A 9,113-nucleotide genomic window follows, 5' to 3' on the forward strand; every position below is an offset into this window, starting at 1 on the left:
TAGACCAGTCTAAAAACACTTCCACTAAAAATTTAATTTTGAATCATCACCCGGTCAAAACTGAATTTGAAAAAATCCCCCTTCCGTGTGCAAAAAATGGACTCTTCCATGTAAAGTAGAGCAGTCCAAAAATATATCCGCTAAAATAGGACATAATCACTGAAGTCCAAAAAAATGGATTTTTAAAAAAGCCCCCTCTATGCAAGAATGGACTCTTCCAGAACACCCATGTAAAATTGCAAATTAGACCAGTCCAAAAATAACCCTACTGAAAGATTTTGACAAACTAGAAGTCACCAAAGTCCAAAATATGAATTTTGAAAAATCCCCCCTCCGTGCGAGAATAGACTCTTCCAGCACACATTCTGTAAAATTGCAAAATAGACCTGTCCAAAAATACATCCACTGAAAGACTTCACCAGTCCAATGATGAATAAAAAAAAAAAATGAACCCCTCCGTGTAAGAATGGACTCTTCCAGATAACACCGGGCTCGCTGATTGGCTGCCACCCCCCCTCTTTAGGATATAGATTCAGGCTAAGTGATTGGTTACCTATCTAATTAGATTAAATAGACATATATGCCAGTAGGTGCAATCTGCAGCTGGGGGTCAACGACCTTAAGGTCGTTTTCCTCTGGCTATTGGAAAATGACAAAACAATCCCCAAATATATCATTTTGACGTAGTCTATGACAAAAATTATACATGTGTCATTTGAATAAATATCTAGTGCACCCTTTTACCAAAATTTAGGTCATTTGGTTTTAAAACCAGAGCACAAGAGCCAAAAGTGTACTTTTTGGTCATAAAATGGCCAAATAATCGCAAAATTAAGCATTTTGTTGTACTGTATACCTCAAGTGTTATTGAATCCATGTGCGCATATGTCTAGGGCACTCCTATACTAAATTTCAGGTCATCTGGTTGTAAAACCAAGGTACAGGAGCCAAAAGTGTCCTTTTTTGGTAAAAAAATGACCAAAAAATCGCAAAAATAAGCATTTCGTTATACTGTACACCAAAACTGATATTGAATCTATATGGGGGACTTATCAAGGCACATCTGTGCCAAATTTCAGCTAATTCGGTTATTATACCAGGGTACAGGGGGCCCAAATATACAGTTTTGGCCTTAAGATGACCAAAAAACCTTAATAAAATCATTTAAGAGACAGATATGGAAAAAAATGAAAAAAACGTCCGAGGGTATTGGCCCACTCTACCCTTGTGCCAAATTTCAAGTCATTCGGTTGAGGAACAACGGAGATACCGTGTTCTGAAGATTTGACAGGAGAAAGAAAGAAAGAAAGAAAGAAACACTAGAAAGGCCGACATTTGCTTAGGAGCAAATACAGCATATTGCAATCCATCTTCATCCTTGAAAAAATCTCCAAATTCAACAATTTGAAATAATGTTTGCTCAAAGGAAAAATGAAGTACTGTGGGCACTTGTCCTACACACCTTCATGCCGAATTTTAGGTCATTTGGTTTCAATATAAGGGCATAGGAGCCAAAAATATACATTTTTTAGTTAAAAATGGCTAAAAATCCCAAAATAACTCATTTTATAAGTGCTCTATGAAGAAAGTGTTGATGGGGTCCTGTTGTCATATGTCCAATTTCCCTTTGTACCAAATTTCAGGTCATTTGGTTTACATACAAGGGCATAGAAGCCAAAAATATACATTTTCAGTCAAAAATGACTGAAAACCCCAAAATAACTCATTTTTGAAGTGATTTATGAAGAAATTGTCAATTGGGTCCTGTGAGCATATGTTCAATGCACCTCTGTACCAAATTTCAGGTCATTTGGTTTCCATACAAGGGCATAGGAGCAAAAAATATACATTTTTAGTCAAAAATGGCCAAAAACCCTAAAATAACTCATTTTTGGAGTAAACAATGAACATAGCATTGATGAGGTTCTGTGGTCATATGTCAAACGCACCTATGTACCAAATTTCAGGTCATTTGGTTTTAATACAAGGGCATAGGAGCCAACAATATACATTTTTAGTCAAAAATGGCCAAAAACCCTAAAATAACTAATTTTTGAAGTTATCTATGAAAAAAGTGTTGATGGTTTTCTGTGCTCATATGTCTAATGCACCTCTGCACCAAATTTCAGGTCATTAGCTTGTAATACCAGGGCACAGGGGCCCAAAATATACATATTTTGTCTAAAAATGACCAAAAACCCTAAATATCATAATTTCTAAGGCCTCTATCAAGAAAGTGAAAAAAAGTCTGGGGGTATTTGCTATTTCTATCACCCTGCCAAATTTCAGCTCATTTGGCCAAAAAATGAAAAAATTAATCCCATTTGAAAATTTTGACAGGAGAATTTCAGAAAAAAACAATATATTGCAATCCCATACTATGTATGGATTGCAATATAATTACGAATAGAATATATTTCACCATACCTATGGTATGGCTGAAATATAATCAATCGGATGTTGGCTTCAGTATCTATATATCTGTCTATCTATTTATCTAATATCTATCTATCTATCTATCTTTATGATATTATACAGTTTACATCTGATACAAAATGAAACTATCTTTGAAGAAATTTAACTTCTTATCGCTTTTCTATTAACTCATAAATCAGCTAATGTACCAGTCAACTAATCAATATCGATACTTTTTTCAGGATTTTCTGCAAACCAGTTTAACCCCAGTTGGGATGCAGGGAACACGGATAAGGGGAACAAAGTGCGACTGGAGCACGACTCGGGGACGTTCTCCCTGGACTGTCCAGTGGAGAAAGACAACTCCAACGAGCATCAGATCGTCTGTAGGACCCCGTAAGTACATAGTTAAATATTTACGATTATTGTCTGGTTACAACTTTGGCCTACGTCACATTTCCTACCCGGGGCCCGGCCGGGCTGTTTGCGAAAACGATAAATCGAAGTTTATGCCAAGAAATGGCATGCTGTTTAATTATTTTCAGCCCATATTATGTTTTTGTTGTTTTATATCGTTCTTTAATTAATGATATGTTCCCAAAAACTGCCCGACCGGGCCTTTTTGTGGAAATGTAACGTTAGCCTGGGTTGGCTCAATGCTGCGAAATATTCTTAGATTCAATATTGAAATGACGACTCATCTGTGTTTATAGAATCCATCATTGAGATGATTGAGCTTTGTTTCAACACAAGGAAAACACTAACCATGTCTTAGTCGGTCTCGTCGACTTCATCAGATTCGAAACGTTAGCACAGTGAATCAGTCATATAATGGTTAGGTCGGTGAGAACGATTGGAAATTCATGATGAGTGTTTTCCTTGTGATGGAACAAAACTCAACCGTTTCAGCCATCTTTAAACTAAGTTTTGAAACTGAGCAATACAAAGTAGTAAGTCACAACGTAAAGCAAAAATTCATTAACAACAATGTGTTGAAACTGCGACCTGAGACTGCTGTAGAGGAGGAGTAGACTACAGCTAGAATTTTAGCAGGTTTAGAAATCCTATGAAAATGTTGTCCTCTATAAATACTTTGATTGGCCCGGAAGTAAACCATATGTATGTGACCTCACTTTAGCCCTGTGGAGGACAATGGACTATACTACGTCCGGGTCACGGTGGACGGTGTGGACATACCTCCCGAAAGGCACTGCCATATGTGTCGTTTTCTGGTAAGGATTTCTCAGTACTACGTCCTACAACATGAACGAAACAAGATGGCGCAAACATGAAGTCAAAATCCAACATGGTGGCGCCCTTGGTCCTGTGAAACCAGTATAGGTTTATCTACCTCAAATATATAGTAAATTATCTGCAGTTAAATCATTCGTTTTATTCAGGGTGAGTTGTAAGCAAACTTGCATGCACACCAAGCTACATATCGTCAAATAGTCAAAAGAAACAATTGTCTGGTAACCGCCGTACGTTAGTTACTTCTGTTGATAATTGTTAGTCTTCGAATTCAGAAGTTCAAATGGCAAAGGGATTGACTCCTCCTCAACTTTTAATAGGTTAAATTTAGATATCATTATGCTTTATACCAGACATTTTGCAAAAGACAACCATGCACCATTTTAGACATGCTTCACGCTTATTTCATTTTCAGTACCGAGAAGATATGACGCCAAGAATTTCATCTGTAACACCGACCTCCGTACTCCCTGGTAAATGTTTAATTTCATTTAGTTTTGCTTTCGCCATATGTAAAAGTAATATTTGGTTAAATTTAAGCATTGGCGTAAGTTTGTTCAATATTTTCCATCAATATCATGCAATATTATGTCATAAATGATATCAGAAACATGAAAATTACGTTTATTTGCCTTATTGTAGTAACTGGCGATATTGTGTTATAGAATCCCAGGGGAATTTTATGGCCAAATTACAAATACTTCAACAAATATAATTACATGTATCATTAATGTTGATATAGGATTGATACATTACAAGGTGCAAAAAAGGCCATAGAATTTGAAAACTTGAGAATGAATATTGCAATCATTATGGCTCATGCACTTAATCTTTTTTCAGGAAGTTTCATAACCGTATATGGCAAAATCTTTACCACCAAATACGGTAGCAACTTAGCTGAGAGTACTAATGGACGGACTTGTGGCTTGACAAGGTAGGACATGTTCAAATTTGTTAATCTTTCCATTATATAGTCGCCCCATGGCGTAACACGCCAGGTTTGTACTGAAGAGTACAAGCTAAATAAATCTGGACAGATTTATTTGATCCATTAGCACGGGGATAGGCCTCTACTCTTTGATACTTGGCGTTTATTGTGCGTATTGGCAAAGGGCTGTCATGACCATGCCTCCGCTAGAAATACAATAATCTTCCCTAGCCAAACCTACGCACTCATTTACACATGAGTCGGATGAGGAAATTGGTGATAACTGCATGCGTTATTGCACAACACCAGGAGTTGTCAGGGATTCAACATCCAGGTTCTTCGTCAACAAACCACAAGGCCACAAGGATACAAAACCACGCATTTCATCGACGTTGACCTTTATATTCAGTGCGCTTGTATGGACGAAGTATCTGGGAAAAACATTGAAGTTTAACGGTTTACCAAACTTTATCCCAGCCATTCGAGATATGCGACTATTTATTTATATTACATGTATTTACTACCCAGAACACACTGTATGCTTCTGGTAAAATATGTCGACTGTAACTGCTATACATGTATGCAAGGTATGAAGTTTTAATCAATGGTTAACTATAAATGATGTTTTTTGTGTCCACATTTTGACAAAAACCATACATATCCTGCAGGGTCTACGTTGGTGGGCAGAAATGCGAGCTAAGAGATTTCGAAAACGACGAAATGTAAGTATTGCTTGTTTGAACTCACTTGATCATGACATAAGTTATGTCGTCCACCATATTAGATGGTTAATCCTGCTGGTTATCCGGTAGATTTTGAGACTGTATATTCAATAACAGTACGTCTACTCTGACTCGATCACGTCTTACAAACACAGTGACTACATACATATATAAATACTTTAAGTGTGACTAAGTTTTAATTTATTGACATGTACCATGTACGACATATGCTTTTCTAAAAACAAAGAAGATCTTACAACTTCATTACAACAATCATGACTTCGACTACAGAATATTGGAGAAGCTAGACAGACAACTAACACCAAGCGTCTAGACGCATTGAGAAGACATCATCGTAATTTTCAGTATTTGTCTGGAGATCATTTGAAACAATCTGGAAACCTTTTGAAATGGTCTTTAGGTTTTAGGGAAACAATGAATCTCTAGAAAATCTTGAAAATTTTCCTAAAACCACCAGATCTTCCGATTATCAACAACGCGCGATCCAAAGAATATTATGAAAGCTATCAACTTCGAAAGTTTTGGTCGTAAAGGGTTGAAAATGTTTGTCCAAAGTTCAATGTTTGTCCAAACTTAATCTGTAGGCTGTTATATGTTTATTCTCTTTGGTAAGTTTGTGATGAAAGTCGACCAAAGTTCAAGGAATGGACGTTTGGTAATCAGTTTATTTCTATAGGTTAGGGTTCCCTTTTTTACCGGGTTCTATTCATATATTAAAAGAAAATGTGGCTGTACTGTGTTTTCCACATAGGTATGGTATCCAGTTAGACAACGATGGGTCTGGAGATACCGGCTGGTTCACCTGTAAACTGGAGGGGACATACGTAGGCAAGTATCCCCTATTGGCTGGTTCACAACATGAATTGCGCATGCTCAGTCTGGTGCATTTTGGTATTACGGTATGTCAAAGTTGAAGACCCCTGAAGATAACAACAAAACATAAAGTTATATATATCAAGTAAGGTAAAGAAAATATGTGTTTGCAATTCGGGAGACTTCAATTTTGACCTCATGCATTGATTTATATCATGATAATAAGAAAAAAAAAGAAAACAGCATAGCAATTGTGTATGGATAGATAAAACAACCAGCCTACCAATCAAACAAAGAGCAAACAAACAGATACATGTACGGCAATAACGCTTTGTGTTCTCTTTCTTTCAATAGGCAACGTCAACGTCAGTTTTATTGTTGATCAAGCCTGGGGGAGGTAAGTTGTAATTTGTATGATCCGATACTTATCAAAATGACCATGAGAAAGACGTCGAATGTGTTTGAATTACTACTTTTTGGTGGTTGCAGTTGGGTTGGCTCAAAATGCTGAGAAACATCGTTAACGTTAGATGACCAGGAGGTAAACCATGTGTGTATTACCTCAATTCAGCCCTGGGGAGGCAATACGGTGTTCAAACATTTGCACACCAAAACAACGATTTGGATGCAATATGTTAAAACCATTCAGGCTGTGCTTTTCATCGTTACTTCAAATTTATCTAGTGTTATGGCGAGTTGTCGCTCTACTGCTAACTCAATTAATAGATTTTGACCTTATTGATTACATTTCTAAGATGGTAACGTAAAGCTGCCAGCCCCGTCAAGTTCCTTTTGGGGTCAAAATTTACGGCGTGATCGCGACACGCGTTGTGGGCCTTTTTCAAAATGGCGGAACACACTTATCGAGAATAGTTCAGGGGAGGGTCCAGTGTGCTTGGCCTAAACGCGAACCGTATTTGTAGTATTGGCATGGCACTTCCACTAGCTACTCGAAAAAAACAACAACAGTACGTTCCACCTCCATTCTGGATTGTTGCGTTCCTCCACCCTCAGTAGAACAATGCTATGTGTGATGCCTTCGTCTTCTGTTCGGTAGGTCGTTGGCTAATACTGGCTCCAGGTGGCTGAGTGGGGTTCCAGCGGCTCAACAGAGTTCGGGGGAAATGAATCTGGCCATGCTCCAAACATTCGCCGGTTAGTCATGCATACGTTGTGTGCATTATTTACAAGAGAGAGAGGGGGAGACAGGACGGGAGGGGGAGATAGAGAAAAAAGAATGAGATAAGAGGGAGAGAGAAATGGGAGAGAAAGACGGAGAGGGAGAGTGGGAGAGGAAGAGAGAGAGAGAGGGGGGGTGGACGTGTTGAAAGGGATGTCATTTGTATTTCAAATGTTGACGTAAAGCCGGATGGATATCCAGATGTTGTCAACAAAGCGTAAGACCTATGCAACTAGTAGAAGTCAAAACAGAACCGAGAAGAGAAGAAGTGACCTGTAACGTAGTGCTTCGCTAAAATCACACTCATAGCGAAGTCGCATATAAAGTAGCAGCAAGTGAGAATTTCAAGTACCTGGCATCGTGCATTCATAACATTGCAAAGGCTTTTGTTAAAAGTTGTAAAAGTGTCTTTTCATGGTCATTTGTAACTTCGCAGGTTTAAATTTTTTGAGTTATCATTTGATAATTCATTCCATGTTCTGTTCCTCCCTACAGAGGTTCTCGGAGTCAGCCCGGCCACAGGCAGTCTTGCCGGCGGCACACGGCTCACCATCACCGGCAGGTTCTTTGACGACACCGACGCCCCACCCGAGGTCTATGTTGGAGGTTAGAATGTACTACAATTGATGATAAACTTTGCAATATTTTGGCTAGTTTCATGATGATCATGTAAAATTAAGTATCCACTTATAGGTGGTATTCGAATTCAAAGTAGGTACGCAGGTTAAAAAAATGACTGCATTGATTCCCTGTTTACGACATGAAAATAGGAACTAGGTGGAAATATTTCATAGACTTAGTAACGCTTGTAAGTTACCACACGTAAGGCCAATTGGTTTGATTTCCCATCAGGTACACCATGTGCTGTACAGAGTATGACAGACACCACCATCGAGTGTATCACACAGGCTGCTCCGGATCTGTCCTCTCCCTCATGGCCGGGTAAGTCTGTAACAAACAAACAAACAAACAAATTAACAAACTCCCCAGTTGCCTGATTTGTACTAAAGAAATAAATACTTTAAGATATATGATTTTGTTCCGAGGCACAGAACTGGATTGTGCCCCTCTGTGCAATATCTAAAAACAAAACTATGTTATCTATGTTATATTTTATCTGAACATCGATGAAAGGCCCACATTTGAGTTTCACATGAATAAATAAAGTTCAATGGAAGTAATCGTCTCTTAATCCTCTTCAAGCCAACCACTTGTCAAAACCAACAACATTCCCCTGTCTCTAGGATGGTCGTCTTGAGTATGGGTGGTGACGTCTTTATTGTATTTCTCAATCTCAAACAACTTCAGAAATAAAGCTGTCTGTTAGTCATGGTATTTTTTGTTTATTTCAGGGAACCGCGGAATTGAATTTGCGCAGTGGAACGACACCCATGGGGGACCGGCCAACATTGACGCTGTGTTGGAATATGACTCCTCAATGAGTGACTACTGGCCCGTGCCGATCTCCGGGTTTCAATATAACAAACCTGCCCCTATCAATTAGTAAGTTTCATGCATGATCTCGTGAGAGATCACATGATCTTGCGAGAAGTCACAAGATCTCGTGAGAGGTCATACGATCTCGCGAGAGGTCGCAAGATCTCCCGAGCGGTCACAAAGGTTATTCTATTTGTAAACAGTAATACTCTGTGCAAATTTTAGTGTGCATATTTTGCCAACATTACATCATTTCTATTACAAGAAAAATTATCTCATTTCTTTAAGCACAGCTCTGTCTCTCTAGCAACACAACGATACATTGAATGACGATACAAGTGCATGT

At 38.4% G+C, this 9,113-nt stretch overlaps 1 protein-coding gene across 2 annotated transcripts in view; it reads left to right on the forward strand.

Moving 5' to 3' along the window:
• The window catches only part of LOC118423278 (fibrocystin-L-like), a 45,636-nt gene that overhangs the window by 5,658 nt on the left and 30,865 nt on the right, over positions 1–9,113 (forward strand). For both annotated transcript variants that reach the window (XM_035831367.1, XM_035831368.1), the window contains exons 3-13: positions 2,658–2,811; positions 3,554–3,647; positions 4,082–4,139; positions 4,507–4,600; positions 5,263–5,316; positions 6,089–6,165; positions 6,505–6,547; positions 7,208–7,305; positions 7,826–7,936; positions 8,183–8,272; positions 8,683–8,833. In XM_035831367.1, the coding sequence (XP_035687260.1) occupies positions 2,658–2,811; positions 3,554–3,647; positions 4,082–4,139; positions 4,507–4,600; positions 5,263–5,316; positions 6,089–6,165; positions 6,505–6,547; positions 7,208–7,305; positions 7,826–7,936; positions 8,183–8,272; positions 8,683–8,833 (1,024 nt within the window). The remainder of the gene's footprint in view (positions 1–2,657; positions 2,812–3,553; positions 3,648–4,081; positions 4,140–4,506; positions 4,601–5,262; positions 5,317–6,088; positions 6,166–6,504; positions 6,548–7,207; positions 7,306–7,825; positions 7,937–8,182; positions 8,273–8,682; positions 8,834–9,113) is intronic.

This window comes from Branchiostoma floridae, chromosome 9 (genome assembly GCF_000003815.2).
Source record: "Branchiostoma floridae strain S238N-H82 chromosome 9, Bfl_VNyyK, whole genome shotgun sequence".
Taxonomy (NCBI): domain Eukaryota; kingdom Metazoa; phylum Chordata; class Leptocardii; order Amphioxiformes; family Branchiostomatidae; genus Branchiostoma; species Branchiostoma floridae.